This window comes from Oryctolagus cuniculus, chromosome 10, assembly GCF_051225735.1.
Source record: "Oryctolagus cuniculus isolate XC-2025 breed Fujian yellow rabbit chromosome 10, ASM5122573v1, whole genome shotgun sequence".
Classification (NCBI taxonomy): domain Eukaryota; kingdom Metazoa; phylum Chordata; class Mammalia; order Lagomorpha; family Leporidae; genus Oryctolagus; species Oryctolagus cuniculus.
The window spans coordinates 87,135,177-87,155,630 of NC_142876.1; the positions used below are offsets into that span (position 1 = coordinate 87,135,177).

General features: G+C 43.6%; 1 protein-coding gene across 7 annotated transcripts in view; it reads right to left on the reverse strand.

Moving 5' to 3' along the window:
* Positions 1-20,454, reverse strand: part of ATXN7 (ataxin 7) — a 160,759-nt gene that overhangs the window by 97,020 nt on the left and 43,285 nt on the right. For 2 of the 7 annotated variants that reach the window (XM_070049965.2, XM_051852241.3), the window contains exons 2-4: positions 19,591-19,679; positions 4,526-4,837; positions 4,213-4,281 (exon numbers count right to left, since the gene is read on the reverse strand). In XM_070049965.2, the coding sequence (XP_069906066.2) occupies positions 4,213-4,281; positions 4,526-4,826 (370 nt within the window). In that variant the 5' untranslated portion in view covers positions 4,827-4,837; positions 19,591-19,679. Of the gene's footprint in view, positions 1-4,212; positions 4,282-4,525; positions 4,838-5,208; positions 7,164-19,590; positions 19,680-20,454 lie in introns of those variants that run through there. The other 5 variants (XM_089305990.1, XM_002713288.6, XM_089305988.1 and 2 more) reach the window with 4 other exon arrangements.

Here is a 20,454-nt window from a genome sequence, read left to right on the forward strand (position 1 = left end):
TGAACCAATAGAAGGAAGACCTATCTCTGTCTCTCCCTCTCACTGTCTTTAACTCTACCTCTCAAATAAAAATTTTAAAAAATCTTTAAAAAAAAGTCAAAATGTATTAACTGATTTTGGTGGGAAAAGATTGGTATTAATATTACCAATTATAGAAAAACAAGGCAAAAAAAAAAAATACAAACAGGCTGACCTCTGAAACGTAACTACAATTTTATTCTAACATTTGCTCACCCGAAAGGAAGAAGCATATTAGCTAAACCACAAATGATCTCACTTCCATCTAAATCAATAGTTCCAACTTTCTTCCATGGCATTAATGTTTGGGCAGTCTTGTTATGAGTAACTGGCCAAATGAATTCCAAGAGAGAAAAGATACAAAAGAAAAAGAGTAGCTAAATGTGCAGTTTTAAACTCCCGGGTTGGAGATGTGTTGAGAATCCAAAGGAAGCTGTGGGTATTGGTATTTGCTCCAGAAAATTGACATTTATAATTTTTAGACAATTTCAGAAGAACTATGGCTACCCTGAAGCCTATTTAAGGGTCCCAGGTTAAACAATCTCGACACAGATGAAAATCAAATTAGAAGTCAGAGGGGCTGGCATGCTGGCACAATGGGCAAAGCTGCCATCCCTTGTGGGTACCGGCTCAAGTCCAGGCTGTTACACTTTTGATTCAGCTCCCTGCTAACAGCCTGAGAAAGCAGTAAAAGATGGCTAAAAGCCTGGGTCCCTGCCACTCAGCTGGGAGACTCGGAGGAAGCTCCTGGCTCTGAATCGGCGCAGCTCTGGCTGTTGCAGCCATCTGGGGAGTGAACCAGAGGATGGAAGACTTCTTTGTAACTCTGCCTTTCACTTAAATAAATAAATAAAAAATAAGTAGACGGAAGACTTCTCTCTCCTTCCCTCTCTGTTAACTCTTTCAAATAAATCATTGTGAAAATAACAAAATTAGGAAGTCAGATTTACGATTATCAGCAGTTTCAAGGGTTGGAATGAATTAGCGTACTGTGTCATTTTATGAGTTTTCTAATTTCAATTCCTACAATAACCTAGAGAAGCAGGTACTATCATCTTCTTTTCCAAAAAGGAAATGCTACATTCAGAGAGATGAAATAAGGAACACAAGGTTAAGTGACTTTCAACATCCAAGTTTTCTAATCCCTGTGGACACAACTGAAATCTCCCAAGATGGAGAGCTTCTGATTTCCAGAGCTTCACTTCAACGATTTACATCTTTATCCTCAATTCACTCATACTGACAAGAGGAACTGGTACTTGGAGGCCAGCATGTGGCATAGCAGGTTAAGTTGTAGCCTGCACATGGGCATATGGGCACTGGTTTGTCCTGGTTGCTCTACTTCTGATCCAGTTCCCTGCTAATGTGCTCAGAAAAGCAGTGGAAGATGGTCCAAGTGCTTGGGCACTGGTACCCACATGAGAGATCAGGACGGAATTCCTGGCTCCTAGCTTCAGCCAGGCCCAGCCTCGACTATGCAGGCATTTGGGATGTGAACAGATAGACAGAAAAGCAATCTCTTTATATACCTTGAACTATGCCTTGCAAACATATAGATTTTAAAAAATAAGAAACTGGTACAGATAATGCTCTGAATTACCTTTTCTTGGTAGGAGACAATGTTAACCCAAAACAATGGACAGAGGCCATGAAGATTTGGTAATAATTGCATTCACATTCCCGAAGCTGCCTGGCATGGGCTATTTGCTGGGAGAACATAAAAAGGATCAATTTTCTGAGTGCCAAACATCTTAAAACCTGGATTTTCAAACTGTCCCCAAAAATCCACTGTATCACAAAATTAAGAAATGACTGAATTTAAAACTTCAGCCTTGCGGCCAGCACTGTGGTATAGTGGGTAGGGCCACCGCCTGCAGTGCCGGCATCACATATGGGCGCCGGTTCGAGAACCGGCTACTCCACCTCCTATCCTCCTCTGCTATGGCCTGGGAAAGCAGCACAAGATGGCCCAAGTCCTCGGGCCCCTGCACCCATGTGGGAGACCAGGAAGAAGCTCCTGGCTCCTGGCTTCGGATAGGCCCAGCTCCGACCAAATGGGGAATTGAACCAATGGAAGGAAGATCTCTGTCTCTCTCTCTTCTCTCTCTGCCTCTCCTTCTCTGTGATTTTCAAGTAAAATAAATAAGTTTTTATTAAAAAAAAACTTTAGCCTCTACTCAAGGGTGGCAGGCATGAATGATAGCTACAGCATCCTCCAAATGGTGACAGCAGCTTAAAAAAAAGAAAAATAAAGGGGTGGGAGGAGAGGAGGAGGAGGAATTCGGGCCAGCATTGTGGTACAGATTTAAGCCACCATTGCATCCTGTATCAGAAGACCACTTGAGTCCATCCAGTTCCCTGCTAATGCACCTGAGAAAGCAGCAGAATATGGTCCAAGTACATGGGTCCCAGGCACCCAAGACCAATATGGAGTTCCAGGCTCATAGCTTCAGCGTGGCACAATCCCAGTGGGTATGGCCATTTTGGGAGTAAGCCACAGATACTACATATCTGTCCTTCTCTTAATCTGCCTTTCAACTAAATACATATTTTAAAGAAAAAAAAAAAAACAACAAAAAAAGAGACCTCTAACAAGTACTAACAGAATCAGAAGCACGCAGAATCATATTCATTGGCCTTCTGTGCCTTAAGCAAGTAAAGAGGCCTTGGATCTTCATGGAAAATCTGTTGTGAATATATCCCAGCAGAAAATAAGAAAACAGCAACATCGTCCAGGCCATTAAATTCGGTTGAGTCTCAATTGAGACAATGGCACCCAGTGAAACACTAACATATTTACTCATCTTATATAGGGGGATTACCAAAAATCCTGTTTTCACAGACTTAGAAACCCTTTATGGGAAACATATCCACACCCAGAGACGGAAAACTAAGAACAGGAGTGGGTCAGGTCCTCTAAAGCTCTACTTCAACTATTTCCCATGAGAGTTGCCACCTAGTGATTTTAATTTTTTAAGCCCAGGCGGGCTGCCAATTCAACACTAAAACCGGACTAACAACTGATTTTTCCTATTGCAACATCACCCACAAGTTCTGTGCGCTCCCTCTCCTTCCACTGCCATCAAACAGCATTTCTCATTTTTAAAATCAACTAATTTCTCTATATGACCTGTTCCAATTGGAAACTCTCAGAGCTGCTACTGGTGTTACTTTTCACAGCACGAAGAGGCCACATGGTCAATTCAAGAAACAAAACAGTGAAAGTGAAGAAAAGGCAGGTGCTAAAAACAAGAGGAAAGCTTGCCGATAGTAATAATCAGCCACCTCTCAAATAGGTATACCTATTCTTGGGTTGTGGATAACAACTGTGCCAAAATAAGTGGCTCCAGGAAAGAAATAAATTTGCACTGGGACTATAAACTCACTTGTTGGATACCAAACCTCACCCAAGGCCTTGTCCTCTCTGACTTCAGGTCTGGCGCAGGCCATTAGCCCCAACTGACTCCTGGAAGAGAATTCTAGACACCTGACCTGACTTCCATCTGTAGGCACACCTTTAGCTGCAGGTACTTCCTTCCCTAGAGTATCCCTCTACTAAATGATTTAAAACTAACCAACAACTACAATCTGTTTTCACCAGCTATGGGTACGAAAGCCTTGATTTCGTCGAAAACAACTGTGGCAGGCAACAAAAAATATGACGAATTGTCCTCCTGGGTTCTGACGATCCTTTTCGAGCAGCCTAAAGCTGTAGGTTAAATCCCACAGAAATAGGACTGGATGAGGCATGGCGTCGTCTTTTTCCAAATTCAAAATTAACTGACTGCCAGAAGAAAACATGGGGTGGCAAGGCTTCCTTTTTACCAAGCGTTCGTGGAAACGTTTTCTGATGCTGAGAATTCCCTCCTGCGTGCCTGCGTGCGTGTTCTCTCTGTAAGGGGGTCAGACCTGAAGGGATCTAGGTTAAACTGCCTGCTGGCTCTCAGCGCTCCTCACCCAGAAAGCTGCCCAGGTTGCACCTAGCCGGGCCTCTGCCGGCAGGTCCCCAGGCCTGGAAGCAACCTCCCCACCACCACCACCACCCCGGACTTTCAGACGCTCTGCCTCCCATTCCCCGCCTTGGGCAGCATCCTTCTAGGGCGACGGAGAGAGGTGGGCTGAAGTTCCCGACCCTAGCCAAGCCAAGAAAACTTCCCGTGGCTGCACCAACTCCACCATGGGGGCTGCACTCACCTTCCCGGCAGAGCCCCATGACTTCGCGATTTTTCCCAAACTCCTTGAAACTTTCTTCCAATTCCGTCCCTAGGAGATACACACACACAGGAGGAGGGGAGAGGCAGGTCAGCGGACGGGAGTGTGACGCACGCTCACGCACGCACGGGGTAGGTGTGGGCACCTCCGCGTTCCGCAACCCGGCGAGCGATAGCATCTCTGACCCCCGGGGGCGGGTCACAGCGCGGGCGGGGGGAAGGGAGCGCAGGGGCTGGGGACGGGGCGGGGGGGGGGGGGGGGCGTGGAGTGCGCAGAGGAGGGCGTGGACACTCACCGTCCTTCCCTGGAAGTTTGGAAGCCTCGACCCATAGATTCCACGACTGCCCCAGCATCGCTTCGGGACTGGGCAGGGGCCTGCGCTCCCCAACCGTCGCCATTGCGGCGGCCGAGGTGGAGGCGGCGCCGGGGCCGCCGTCCTCCGGCCGTAGGCGCCGCGGCGGCGGCTGCTGCCGCTGGGGCTGTGGAGGCTGCTGCTGCTGCTGCTGCTGAGGCTGCCGGGCGGCCGCTGCTCCGCCCGCCGCCGCCGCCGCGCGGCGCGGCTCTCCCCTGACGTCATCCGCGGCCCGCTCCGACATTCTTTCCGCTCCTGCAATGTAACAAAAAGGGGGAAAAAGAGTCGCGCGGGGGCCGCTTTTAAGGAGGCGCCGGGGAGTTCCGGCGGCGTGCGCGGCCCGCAGGCCGGGTGGGGCGCGCTGACAGCGCCCCCCGGCCGCCCAGCCCCCAGCGCGCCTCCTCCCGGGCCGCCCCCTGCCCCGGGCGCAAAGTCCGCGGCTCCGGCTCGCTTTCGCTTTCGCCTCCTGCGACCCGCGGGAGACAGTTCGGGCCGCCGGGAGCCCGCCACCGCGACGCCGCGTCCCCTGCTCGCAGGACCCGGCGCGGAGGCCGGCGCCGGAGCTGCCCGCATCCCCGCCCGGCGCCCCACCACGATAGCTCGTCACCAGGAGGCCCGAACCGCACCTCCGGCCCCCGAGCTGCCTACCCCGCGGCCGCTCGCATCCCTGGGCCGGGCCGGCAGCCCCGCTCCTTCCTTCCGTCCGCGCGTCCGTCCGAGCGGCGGCGCCCGGCCGGCTCCCTTAAGCGGAGGCGCCTCCCGCCGCCTCCACCCCCTCGCCGGTCCCTCCCTCTCAGCTCGCTCCGGCGAAGTTTGCACGTCAAGCCCCCGGAGAGGAGCCAGAGCGAAGTCGGAAACGCAGCCGCCGAAGGAGAAGCCGGCCGGTTGGCCCCGGGGCAACGCCGAGCTGCGCCGCCGGGGGCTGGGTCTCGGGGCGAGGAGCTCGCGCAGGGGCCACTGCGCCCTCAGCTCCGGGGCGGACACACAGTTGTCAAAAAGCATGAATGGGAAACCGCCGCAGAGCGGATGCCTGGTACGCAGGAAACCACGGGCCGGCGTGGAAAAGCCGCCCAGGTGTCAGCCCGAAGCCCCGCGCGCGAGATGCCGCCCACATGTGTGTCTCGGTACCCACAACTGGAGGTCACAGTAGGCGTCCCGAGGACCAGAACCTATCCCGCAGCGAGGGAAGAGGAAATCTGTGTAAGCAGAGGCAAACTGAGGGAGCTGTAATCCTATTTCCATGTTTCAGAGGCACTACCCACAGTTCCTGTATTTCCACTTCCATTAATCCTGGAAGTGATTCATTTACCCCCCCCCCCCAAATAAAAATATTGACATCTACAACTGATTCATTTTTAACTAAAGTTGTTAGTCTCTCCATCTGTTTGTCTTTTCTTACTCGGGGCTTAGGGGGATGTATAGAAGTCCTAGAAAACATGCTTAGAATAAACAGTTATTGGTCTGATTTTATTCACTAAATTAAGCATTGACCCATAAACCCATAAAATTTAGCGCTCCCCTGCAACACAAATACACAAATAACACACACACACAGCTTTTGCTGAAGTGACAGACTGAAGATGGCAAAATAAAAGGCTACTTAATGAACGAAAGCATTCAAAGAAGTTCAGACAGTAGTAGGCCACACTAGGCACTTTCAGTAAATATTGCTGTTATTACTCTTACCTCAAGCTGATATGAAAATCTGAAGCCTGAGACAAAAACAATGATTCTGATCATCAGGTTGCACCCTACAGTAACATCAGCCCTGTAACATGTGGGACTTTCTCCGACTAGGTGAGAAGGTGGGTTGACTTGCTTTGGGTTTTTTATTTTTTAATCTCAAACATCTGGTGTGACAGAGGTGGCCAATTTCTCTGTTGAAAAGAAAGCCCAACTTGCAGAAACATAAAAATATTTAAATAAAAGTAAAAAATTAATGAGGAAATGTCACATCCCATATACAACACCAGGTACTGATGGAGAGGGCTAGTTTTTGCTTCTAAATTTAAAAGTTTATACATACATGTATGAGAGTTTTTAAAAGATGTAGGAATAACTATGTCAAATACTTCCTGGATTGCATGCAAACAAGTCTGAAAAGTGAAAATAGATGTCTCTGATCATTATCAAAATACATGTGGCCCTCCAAATCTGCAAGTGACACATCCAGAGTCAACCAACCAGACTGGAAATAGTTTTTTTTTTTCTTAAAAAACAAAAAACAAAAAAAAACTGCGCCTGTACTCGACATGTATGGACTTTGTCATCTCACTATTCCCTAAACAATACAGTGTCACAGCTATTTATATGGCATCTACAACGTACAGGATATTACATGAATTACTCTAGATATATCTTAAGTGTATAGGAGGATAGACATAGGTTATATGTAAATATCCAGCTTCCTGCTGATGCATACCCTGGGAGGCAGTAGGGACCCTCAAGCAGTTGGGTCCCTGCCACCCACAAGGGAGACCTGGATTGCTTCAGCTTGGCTCAGTCCTGGCTGTTGCAGGCCTTGGGGAGTGAACCAGAAGATCTATGTCTCTCTTTTAAAAAAAAAAAAAAAAAAAAAAAAAAAAAAAAAAAAAAACACTTTGGGCTATCAGTCATACAGATCCTGGAGTGAGCTTTTTGAGTACAGCTCTTCTATCACTCATAGGACAGGCTGAGAATGAAAACAAGTGAAGAATAGCAAACATAAAGAATGTTCCCACTTCCTGAAGACATTGTTTGATTTCCCTCCTTTCCATGTGAACAAAATTTACTAATATGATTTCTAATCATAGGGATCAATAACACTTTACAGTACTTCTTTCTGTTTCATGTCTGTTTCTTCAGCGCTTTCCAATGTTTTATTACAAAGCACACTACAGGGCTTAAGATGAAAAACACCTAAGTGTTCTCTTAGCACTATGATAGTTTTTAAGGGAAATTATTACCAATAGTGGTTGTCAATTATTAAGCACCTGCTAGGTGACAGGCATTGCTGTAAGTCTCTCACTGTATTATCTCAATAAAGTTCTGAAAGGCAGAAGTTGTATTATTTACAATTTTATGATGAGCAAATAAGGGAAGGCTCTGGAGCCAGTCTTGCTATTGCTGGGTTCAGATACTAACTTCCATTTATAACCTGTGAAATCTTCGGCAAGTTGCCTAATTTTTTTTTTTCAAAAGATTTATTTATTCATTTGAAAGTCGGAGTTACACACAGAGAGGAGAGGCATAGAGAGAGACAGAGAAAGGTCTTCCATCCAAAGGTTCACTCCTCAATTGGCTGCAATGGCCAGAGATGTGCCTATCCGAAGCCAGGAGCTAGGAGCTTCTTCTGGGTCTGTCACGTAGGTGAGGGGCCCAAAGGCTTGGGCCATCTTCTACTGCCTTCCCAGGCTACTGCAGAGAGCTGGATTAGAAGTGGAACAGTCGGGACTTGAACCAGCACCCATATGGGATGCCAGCACTGCAGGCAGCGGCTTTAGCTGCTACACCACAGCGCTGGCCCCAAGTTACCTAATTTGCCAACACCACTGTTTCCTAATCTGTAAAATGGAGATAAGGCCAGGCTGCTTCCAAGGACTACATGAAAGAATTCACTGAAAGCACTTGGGATAAAGATGAACACAAATTAAGTCATCTCAAACTAAGCAATTCAGTTCAGTCTTTAGGAAGTTTACTACCAAACTGAAGAGAATGTGGGGACAGGAGTATGACATAAAAACCGCTGGCATCTGCCCAACCAGTTCTCTCTTGCTGCAGTCAGGAACAATTTTACTATTTGTATACCAATAAAAAAGTCCTCACTTCTAGAAAAGGCAGATTCTGATATTCCTATTTGTTTTGGGTTTCCTCATAGTTGGAATGTATCACCAACACAAGTCAAAACTGAAAGCTGACAAAGCACACGTGATTTTCACATTCTGGCAGCATTTTAAAAGTGTTCCTTATCTAAAGAACATCATCTATGGAACCGGCACTGTGGTACAGTGGTTTAAAACCCCAGTCTGCAGTGCCAGCATCCTATATAGGTACCAGTTCAAGTCCCTGCTGCTCCACTTCCCATCTAGCTCCCTGGTAATGTGCCTGGGAAAGCAGTGGAGGATGGGCCCTGCAGCCACATGGGAAACCCAGAAGAAGCTCCTGGCTCCTAGCTTAGGATTGGCCTACCTCTAGCCAGGCAGCCATTTGTGTAGTGAGCCAGTGGATGGAGGACCTCTCTTTCTCTACCTTTCTCTGTAACTCTTTTTAATAAATAAATCTTAAAAAAATTTTATAAACAAGCATACAAAAACAGAACAACTATGTGTTTTATCAACCATGCCACAATATAGAAATTAATGACCTTTTACCTAAATACTCCTCCTTTTACACTGCAATACAAGAAAATGGCCCATACAACTCATACTCAGTCAATATATTTTTTAAAAAATACTGTAGTGTGCCCCTGCCTTGTTGTATGATGGCAGTCAGTGCTTCTGCCCTTGTACTTCTCAGGATGTCTCCTAGAGCTGAGGAACCTCACTGTCTACCTGCACCTTTCAATGGTAGACATTTTCTAAAGATGCGAGTAATGGGGATTCAACTGCTAACTGTTTCTTGCTGCCTAGCACAAACTGAGCATGCTACCAGGCCCCAGGATGAATATAATCCATTAATAATTTTTTAAGGACAAGAGAAAAGCAGAAAGTGGGGAAAATATTGTAATTCATCTATATGCTCTTACGGAGAAATCTGTCACCACCAATTACACTGTACATAGCTTGAGGACTAGGTTGTCAGAATGAAATGCTGCCAGTTCAGAACATTTTACCCCTTCCAAGGATGTATGTAAAATATGATCTTCCTTCACCATTCAAATTTAGGGATGTTCCCAGGAGGTGCCAAGGGTAACAAGGTCTGTCTTTACAAAAAGGATTCTCTGCAAAGCATATTCACTGTTAAAATGCTTTGTTCAAAGGCTTAACAATGCCCCCCCCCCAAAAAAAGGGTTGGTATTTCCTGTCTATAAATCCAGTTTAATATAAAAAGGCTGAAACTGCCCAAAACCCTTCCAAGATGCAAGACCCCACAGAAGCTTTTGTGTTGGGGAAAAACCATGGGGCCAATAAAACATTTTAATAAACTTGAAAGCTAGTAACTATAGTGTATTTATCTGTGCAAATTACAGAGTTGGTTACAGGATTCTCCATTATCAACCCCAAAGGACGGAAGTCATCTGAGTAACAAGAAATTCAGATCCCCTGAACGAGGAATTGATTGGCTCTGGTTTTTTCATATCCTCCTAAAACTGGCTGAGCCTTTGTTCATATCCTCTTGTACTCCTCTAACCACACCTCTCCCTTGCTCGCGCTCTGCAGAAGGGGTATCACAGGCAGGCCTTTCAGTGACTGGGCTCCCTCTAGTGAAATACCTTATGGCCTGTCATGAATACACCAGTAATCCAGCAGAGGGAGAACAGTGGAAAGAGTGAAATGGATTCATCAGCTCAGTGGCTAAAAGTGCTGACAATCAAGTGCAACATTAGGAATATAAGGATAGCTGCAATAGGGGACTTATGAGAAATAATTATCTTTTTGAAGGTTTAATCTATACACTTATGCATTCTACAAAACACATCATTTGGTAAGTCTTTGTTTTAATATGTATGAAGCTTCATATGAATTCTCCCAAAGAAAAATTTTTATCATAATAGCAAACAGTTTGAAGAAACAAAAATTTAAATAAACAAATAAAAGATAAAAATAAAAAGTAATAAATTAATAATGCCCAAATGTTTCTAAATATTTAATACTGATCTGTAGTTTTATGATAAATTTAATCTGAAATCTTGATTTAGAGGCAGGTATTTGGCACAGCTGTTAGGACACCACTGGAGATGCCCGCATCCTATACCAGAGTGCCTGGGTTCAAGTCCTTGAGTTTCCAACTCGGCTTCCAGACAACGCACATCCTGATAGGCAGAAGATGATAGTTTAAGTACTTGGCTCCCTGCCACCCATGTGGGAAATGCGGATTGAGTTCTAGCTCCTTGATGTGTTGTGGGCATTTTGGTAGGTAACCAGCAGATACACACTCACTCACTCACTCTCTCTCTCTCTGATTTCCAAATACACAAAACAAAAAAAAATTTTTTTGACAGGCAGAGTTAGACAGTGAGAGAGAGACAGAGAGACAGAGAGAAAGGTCTTCCTTCCGTTGGTTCACCCCCCAAATGGCTGCTACGGCCAGCGTGCTGCGCCGATCTGAAGCCAGGAGCCATGCGCTTCCTCCTTGTCTCCCCTGCGGGCGCAGGGCCCAAGCACTTGGGCCATCCTCCACTGCCTTCCTGGGCCACAGCAGAGAGCTGGACTGGAAGAGAAGCAACCGGGACAGAACCGGCACCCCAACCAGGACTAGAACCTCAGGTGCCAGTGCCGTAGGCGGAGGATTAGCCTAGTGAGCCGTGGCACCAGCCCACAAAAAAATTTTAAAAATTAAAAGACAACAAGTCATTGAGTTAAAAAAGAGAAATCATGATTTAAAGTTTTTATGTTGGGGCCAGCCCTGTGGCGCAGTAAGCTAAGCTTCCACGGGCCCCAGTTTGTGTTCTGGCTGTTCTTCTTCGGATCCAGCTCTCTGCTATGGTCTTGGGCCCCTCCTCCAACGTGGGAGACCCAGCAGAAGCTCCTGCCTCCTGGCTTTGGATCAGCCCAGCTCTAGCTATTGTGGCCTTTTGGGGAATGAACCAGTAGATGGAAGACCTCTCTCTCTCCCTCCCTCTCTCTCTAACTCTACCTCTCAAAGAAATAAAAAAAAATTAATAAAGTCTTTAGGTTGAAGAGTTTTAAAAACACAGAAAGGTTTAAGTTATAGAAAACGAATAGAGGCCAGAGCAGCGGCTCACTAGGCTAATCCTCCGTCTGTGGCGCCGGCACCCCAGGTTCTAGTCCCGGTTGGGGTGCCAGTTCTGTCCCAGTTGCCACTCTTCCAGGCCAGCTCTCTGCTGTGGCCCGAGAAGGCAGTGGAGGATGGCCCAAATGCTTGGGCCCTGCACCCGCATGGAGTCCAGGAGGAAGTGCCTGGCTCCTGGCTTCAGATCAGCGTGGCGCAGCGCACCGGCTGCAGTACATCAGCTGCAGCGGCCATTTGGGGGTGAACTAACGGAAAAGGAAGACCTTTCTCTCTGTCTCTCTAACTCTGCCTGTCAAACAAACAAACAAACAAAAAAACCACAAATAGAAAAGTTGGACCAACATTCAAATGTATGAGGAGGCTGACTACAGTATTACTGTACTACTGCACATGCAATAAAATGCAAAGATTGGACACACTGTTAGAAATAATTTCCTATGTCATCTTTGTATGCAGAAAGCTTTCATCAGAAGCTGTAAATATCATCATCATACAGGCTCAGCACTTCAAAGTATGGATTCTAGAACCAATCCACACAAACTGAATCCCATTTGTACAGCTGATAAACTGTGTAACTCTGGGGAACTCAACCTCTCTCTGTCTGTTTCTTTACCCATGATTAACAAGAGTCTTTTTTATGAGGAACATTATGATACTAATAGTGCAAAAGCACAATACATATGTGTCAGCTATTATCATGAGTAGCCTGTGTGTGCCATAGAGTCTGCCCCAATTCTAGTCTAGTTGTGCTATACTATCGCATAGTCTTGCTGAAGTGCTTCAGTTACGGCAGTCCTTGCCCTAACACTTTGGGAGGCTCCCCACTGACCAATGAAATTAATTAAAACTGTTCTCCTAGCATCAAGGCCCTTGATAGCTGGCTACCAGCTCAGCTCCACCACTTCTACAGTGTTCGATTCCAGCCTGCAGGTACTATATGGTCTAGCCAAAACAACTGATTTACTGCTTCCAATACGCTCTCCCCTTGGTTCCCAGATCCTAAGTCTTTGATCATATAGGTAATTCTATTTATAATTTAGTCCCTCCCTTTGCTGAAACTCAACTCAGGTCTCTTATAAAATTCCATTTCTTCAAATTCTTTCCTGCTACCTTCCACTAAACACTAGGAAACTCATCTCCATCTCCTAATCATAGGACTTCAGGGAATGCAGTCAAAAGTACTCATGCATGCTCTGAAATCAAGATGCCAATGAGCTAAACACTTAAGTCATCTAGGTAGGGATCAACAGTTTACATTCCTAACATAAGGTTGTCACTTGGAACCTAGAACCCACAAACTATCAGCAGTGTTGCAAACAGATCCCCAAATGGGACAGCAAAATGCCCTAGAACTGAATTCTAGGATGCACAGTTCAAGTGTATTAGTACAAGAAGGAAGGAACAATGCAAGATGTTTTTTCCTCCTTTGCACAGCAAAGTTTCAGCTCCAAGCAAAGACACAGTCAACATATATTCTCCATATACCTTCTTTGCACCCCAATCCAATAACGGATCTAGGTCTGCACTGCTTTTCAAAGGACAGATTGTTCCATAAAAACCTGCATTCCCTTCCCGCCTACAAATTAAAGCCTTCCCTTTCCTGGATGAGGTAAAAGGTCTACAGATGTCACTACTTTGTCACAAATGTGCTTGAATGACTAAGAATGAATTGGGTTCCCCTTCCCTGCCTTCCCCCAAGTCACACACACACACAAAGAAATTCTCAAGTAAGAGGTGCGATCTTAACCCAAATGACTTTCTAAACCTTTCTTCCCAGCAGCTTACAATTATTACACTGCCATTGCCATTCTGATTTTACATACATGGCATAAAAAATGGCTCTCAGCAAAGTTTCTGACTTTTTATTTTGACTCATACTTTTTTTTTTTTTTAAAGATTTTATTTATTTATTTGAGAGGTAGAGTTACAGAAAGTGAGAGGGAGAGACAGAGATAAAGGTCTTCCTTCCGTTGGTTCACTCCCCAGATGGCCACAACAGCCAGAGCTGTGCCAATCCGAAGACAGGAGCCAGGAGCTTCTTCCAGGTCTCCCGTGCATGTGCAGGGGCCCAAGCATTTGGGCCATCTTTTACTGCTTACCCAGGCCATAGCAGAGAGCTGGATTGGAAGAGCGGCAGCCGGGACTAGAACTGGCACCCATATGGGATGCTGGCACCGCAGGCGGAGGATTAGCCTGCTGTGCCAAGGAGCTGGCCCCTCATACTCTCTTTTGATCAATGCAAAGTCTTCAGGTCTTGAAGACCTTGATCTTTTTTCCAGGGCCCCTCCATCCCCCACAAATGCTCTAAGCAACTACAATCCAGTTCAGAAAACAAGGATTTTTACAAAGCATGAGGATTTTTCCAAATGGTTTCTGGGACAGTGGCAGCAGAATAGCAAATCTAGCTTCAATCAGACTTACCAGGTATTTCTTTTAAAAACAGAACCAAATATATAAGTTAGAATTCATCAAAGTTAAACTTTTATGCTTCAAATACACCATCAAGAAAGTGAAAAGACATCCACAGGACAGAGAAACTTTTTATAAATCATTTATCTGATAAGAGACACACCTAGAATGCAGAAAGAACTCTTACAACTTAATAACTTTTTTTTTTTTTTAAAGATAGAGGTGTGCATATGGCAGAGGAGTAAGCTGCCACTTGAGATGCCTATACCTCGTATCAGAGTACCTCCTCTCACAATCCAGCTTCCTTTTACTGCACCTGAAATGAATCAGGAGCTATTCCAAGTTCTTGAGTTCCTGCTCCCTAAGTAGGAGACCTGGATAAAATTCCTGGCATCTGGCTTTGCTCTGGCTCAGCAGCTGTTTTAGCCATTTGGGGACTGAATGAGCCGATGAAAGATCTCCCTCTCTCACCAGTCCTCCCTCTCTGTCACTCTGCCTTTCATATCAATCAATAAATAGATGACTTTAACAAAATTTTTAAAGATAACCCAACTTTTAAAACAGGCCAAAGGTCTCAACAGACATTTCTCCAAAGATACTACAGATCACCTACAGGTAAATGAAAAGATGCTCAGCACCACAAGTTATTATGGAAATGCAAATCAAAACTGTAAGAGATACTGCATCCAAAAGAATGGCTGGGGCTGGTGCTGTGGTGTAGCAGGTTAAAATCCTGGCCTACAGTGCCAGCATCTCATATGAGCGCTGGTTAGAGTTCTGGCTGCTCCACTTCTGATCCAGCCCTTGCTAACGTGCCTGGCAAAGCAGTGGAGGATGCCCCAAGTCCTTGGGCCCCTGCACCCAAGTGAGAGACCTGGAAGAAGCTCCTAGCTCTTGGCTTTGGATCAGCACAGCTCCTGCCAGCTTGAGGCTACTTGGGAGTGAACCAGTGGATGGAAGACCTCTCTGGTTCTCTGTCTCTAGTGACAGAGACCTCTCTCCATAATTCTTTCAAATAAATAAATCTTTTTTTTTTTTTAAAAATGGCTGTAACGAAAATTAATGGGCATGTGTGGTGTAGCAGTTAAAATAAACTGTTAAGAACATTGGTGTCCCATGTTGGACTAACTTGGTTTAGAGTCCCAATTCTGGCTATCAATTCCAGTTTCCTGCCAATGGAGTCCCTGGAGGTGGCAGGTGATAGGGTCCCCACCACCCATGTGAGACACTTAAATGAGACATTTTAATATTTTATGATACCTTAACCTTTTTCAAATAGAATTATGTAGCATTTTACTTTTCGTTTTTGTCTGTTTTTGTTCTTTTCACAAATGAAAAGTATAACATACAGCGTCACAATCCAAATCAAAAGTGGACAGTCAAAATATAATTTTTTTTAAAGGGACATGCAAAAGATACCACACAGGGCCAACAGTGCGGCATAGTGGGTTAAGGCTTTGCCTGCAGTGCCGGCATCCCATATGGGCACCGATTCTAGTCCCAGCTACTCCTCTTCTGATCCAGCTCTCGGCTGCGGCCTGGGAAAGCAGTGGCAGATGGCCCAAGTGCTTGGGACCCTGCACCCCTGTGGGAGACCCAGATCAGGCACCTGGCTCCCAGCTTCAGATTAGCCCAGCTCCAGCCATTCCAGCCATTTGGGAAGTGAGCCAGTGGATAGGAAGATCTTTTTCTCTGTCTCCTCCTCTATGTTTAACTCTACCTATCAAATCAATCAATAGATAAAATTTTTTTTTTAAAAAAAGATACCATACACATAGGTACCCATTTCTGTGAAAAACAAGAGATAATGATGACAAGTTTGTGCATACAAAACAATTTAGATAAATCTAGACTTATGAGAAGTATAGGGTGAGAAAATTAAATTTAACATTTTAAATTTACATAGACTTTTTACTAACATTTACAGAGTAGATTATTTTTTAAAAGCATGCTTTTATAATCAGAGACTCTAATAAGGATATTTTCTAACAGAACAAGAAATCCTAAATTAATTTTGAGACTTTTGGGAGATTTCCACATAACTCAGTCATGTAACTAGTAGTAACAGATCAACTAAACCAAAGGCTGTTTCCTTTGCTTTAAAATAGCCTTCGGCTTGTACTCCCAAAGCACCAACATCTCTTCAATCTCCTCCTGCTTCCCAGAGTCCATGCTGCCATATTTCACAGGTGATAAGCTCCTTGACCTGGCAGTTAACATCTTTCACTATGCAGCCTAACCTTTTCCCACCCTTGTCACCCATCACTCCCCTTGCAATGACTTTACTCTAACTAAACCAGACAGCTGTGTCCAAGACATAAAATATATGTCCGTGAAAGTTTTGAGTACCATTCTTTTTTTCACAATAAAGGTAAAATTCACATGAACCACAATTCACTATTTTAACCATTTTAAATTGTATAACTTTCTGGCATTTTAGTACATTCACAATGTGGTGTGACCAACATCACTATCTAGTTCCAGAACATTTTCATCACCTCAAAAGAAAACCCCATATTTATTAAGTGGTCTTTCTCTAATCCTCCCTCCCCCAGCCCCTAGAATCAAATCTCCTTTCTGTCTTTATGGATTTGCCTATTACAGGCATGTCATATAAATGGACTCATATTATATGTGGATTTTTCTGTCTGGCTTATTTCTTTAGTAAAATGCTTTCAAGGTTCACCCATGCTGGCGCACGTATCAGCATTTCATTCCTTTTCATAGTTGAATAATATAGTAGTCACCCCTTACCTGAGGTTCAGTTACTAGGATTCATCCTCAGTTTGAAAATGTTAAATGGAAAATTCTAGAGATAAATCTACTAAATTTTGAAGTGTGCACTTTCTGAATGACGAAACCTTGCATTGTCCCTGCTCCATCCTACCCAGGATGTGAACCATCCCTTTGTCTAGCATATCTGTACTGAATATGCCACCTGTAACAAACCAGTCATCTTGGTAAACGCATCAACTATCTTATGACCACAGTGCTTGTGACACTTACATAGTAGCCTATGTAATATCACAGTGCCTATGTGATTCAGCTCACATCCTCTTCTCAAGCAGGCAATTGTTTCACTACACATCATCACAAGAAGGTAGAATATAGCACAGTAAGATATTCTGAGACAGAGGGAGACAAAAACTATATTTATAAAATATATAGTTTATTATTTTAATTATTTTATTTTTAGTTACTGTTAATCTCTTACTGTGCCTTATTAATAAACTTTATCAAAGTGCCAGTTCTAGTACCAGCTACTTTACTTCCGACCCAGCTCCCTGCTAATATATACTGAAGTTATCAAAGGATTGTCCAAGTGCTTCTGCCCCTGCTACCAATGTCAAAGACCCAGATGGAGTTCCAGGCTCCTGGTTTTGCCTAGTTCAGCCCTGGCTGTTGCAGGCATTTGGGGAGTGACACAATGAATAGAAGATCTCTGTCTATGTCATTCTTCCTTTCAAGTAGATGAAAATAAACATTTCTTCAAAATTTCAATTAGAGAAATACATTCAAGAGATCTACAGCACAACTTGGTGGCTATAGTTAATAAAATAAAATAAAATTTAAAATTGCTAAGAGTAGACCTTAATAAATGCCCTTACTATCAAAAAATGCTAACTATATAGGATAATGTATACATTACTTAGCTCACTTTAGTCATTCCACAGCATATACAAATTTCAAAGCAGTATGTTGTATGTGATAAATACATGTAATTCTAATTTGTCAATTAAAAAAATAAGGTAAATGCCAATTCAATGTCAGAGGTCTTTGTCCCTTTGATTTATTAAATTATCCCCACTGCCCACAAGAGAATATAACCTGTAGGTTGTCACTAAATAAAAATTTGCTGAATGAATGAATTCTGAGCCTACAGTCAGCTGGTGCTGAGATGGAGCTGCCACTCTACATTGGTGATGGACTTGCCAGTTTCTCAAAGTTCGACCTGGCCCACTTTATTCTCCTATCTGTATGGTCCTTACACACCTTTGAGTGTGTGAATCCTTTTTCCTTGTCCCTAGTTATTTACTTCCTGGTATAAAATTAATCCTTTCATCAAAATAGTGTTCAAAAAGTGTAAGTCAAAATTGTAGTCCATGGAAATCACCTCCTATTATCTTTTTTCCACCAGGGGCAATCCCTAAGCACAGAGCAGAATCTCATTAAATCACTGAGGCCTTAAGAACTCTCTGGCATTCTGCCAAATGTATTCCTGCCTATCTTCTCCATGACCCCCACTATTTCCAGGGGCTGCTCATCCTACAGGATCGCCCTTTCTTCTTTGGCACCTGCCTGAAATTCCACAATGAATGTCACCCACTGTGATGACTCTGATGATCACCTAAGAATAACTTGGCATTGCAGGCCCTTCACCTTTAGTTCAGAATATTTTTAAAGCCTATATTGAAGGTAGAGACTTCATAAACCATCCAGATCCTTGTTCATCTAAATACTTAAAACAGAAGTACGTACAACCTCTTCCTGAAGTTCACTCTTTGATTTGGTAATGGTGAACATCTTCTAAGGATGAATATGAATGCATGTTATACAAAATGTTTCCAGTTTTACTATAATTTCCTAAAACTGCTTCACATCTGTTGCCTAACTACATAAACTGATCAATTCCAAAGGCTCAAACTCCTTTGGTCTTTCCTGTTTGGATTCATTCAGTTTTATCCTTCAATGACTTTTACTGCATCTTAATTGCATCTTAACTTGTAAGCCCCCTCAATGCTTTCAGGAGTAGGAGGGAGAAACTTTTTTTAATCAAAATTCATCCAGTTTTTCTCCTTTTTCACATTATGTGAAATTTGGCCATTCTCCTTCCAAAACAATAAATGCACAATGGTGAATATATAATGAGACAGGCTATTAATGTAAGTGACTGTTTTTGTAAGGATCTAGGAATAACACAAGCTATATGATGGTTTATGTAAAGGCACCAGGCCCAGAAAGTGTGCCTGAAGAGCCTCCTGCCTGTTTACAGTCTTGCTTAGGACTTTTCTGGAGTCTACACTATTTAGGGAGAGAAAAAAACAAGAGCCAGGTGAAACGAAGCTAGAAAGAAACATAAGAACACATCTTGGGACAATACGCCCGGAAAAAGTGGGCATGTTAAGAGATAAAGAACTCCTACAGTCTTCCTGCAATTTTAACAAATGTGGGGGGGCAGGTAAGGATATTATTTAGCAGTGTCTATGTTGAAAAACACCTATTAATATCATACTCCTAAAATTAATGCTATTTTATGTTAATGAGATCATATTTAGGAGTACACTTAAAATTAGAGATCTTATTCAGATACCTTAATTTAAATGCAGTGTAAGGGAAGGCTTCTGGTGTAGCAGTTAAGACACTACGTGAGACATCTGCATCCCATATCATAAGTGCCTTAGTTCAAGTCCAGGCTTCTCTGCTTCCAATACAGCTTCCTGCTAACGAGAACACTGGTTCAAGAGCTTGGCTCCCTGTTACCCATGAGGCAGATCTGGATTGAGTTCTGAGCTCCTGGCTTTGGACTGGCCCAACCATGACTGTTGTTGGCATCAGGGAAGTGAGCCAGCAAATGGAAGGTCTGTCTGTCTGACTCCCTGCCTTTCAAATAAAAGGAAAAACAAAAACCAAAAAACCCCATTATCATCCCGTGGAAAACCGAAAGCGAGGCATTTATGTAGCTGTGCTATGTCAGAACATCCAGTTACCTTTTCTTTGGAGGACAGGCCAAATATCCTGATTGATTTATCAGTGACTCTTCATCTGCTGTGACTGTGGAAGCTCCTCCTTCTTAATGCTGTTCGGACACACACAAAAAAGAAAAAGAGCAAAGGGATGAAACAGTGGATAAAGCTAATCAGAAATGTATCATCTCATTAGTTGCCAGATGTTCCAAAATTATTATACGTGCTTTGAAATGTCATTGTTAAAATTCAGGGCTCTCTGCCAATTTTATAACAAATGCAACTCAGTTTCTTATTTTACAACGAATTTAATTGGCTATATTTACAATAAACTAGAAACAAATGACTATTCAATATGTATATAGAGTCAGTCTCCTGGGGCTCAAAATCACTGTGTATAATTTGCCACTAATGAGTTTTCACTTAATTTTTAAAACAGCTATTGAGAAAACCTGCTCCAATAAAAACTGTCAGAATCAGATTTTAAAAACACACACAGAACAAGATTATTTGGAGTGTTTACTCTGTCCGTCATCATTTGGCAGTTTATAAAAGTAAATCATAGTACTTTAGGCAGGAAACAAAACTCAGTTAAACCATCTTACTAAAAAGCGCCAGGAAATTACGTGCTCCATTATCTTCACAGTTGTGTGCATATGTGTTTCAGATAAAATGCGGATACTATTTAAATTGGAGAGGAGTAGTGAGTTAAAGAGTCCAAGGACTGGAGATTTGAATACCAAGAGTTCGAAAGTAAGCTGATTTTCAAATTTGACATGTAAGTATGGGCAACAGCATAGTTCCAAGCAGATGCTGTCAAAGTACAAAGCAGAAGGCAGGTGACTTCACATGAAAAATTCACTTCTAATACACTTTGTTTCCTTGTAA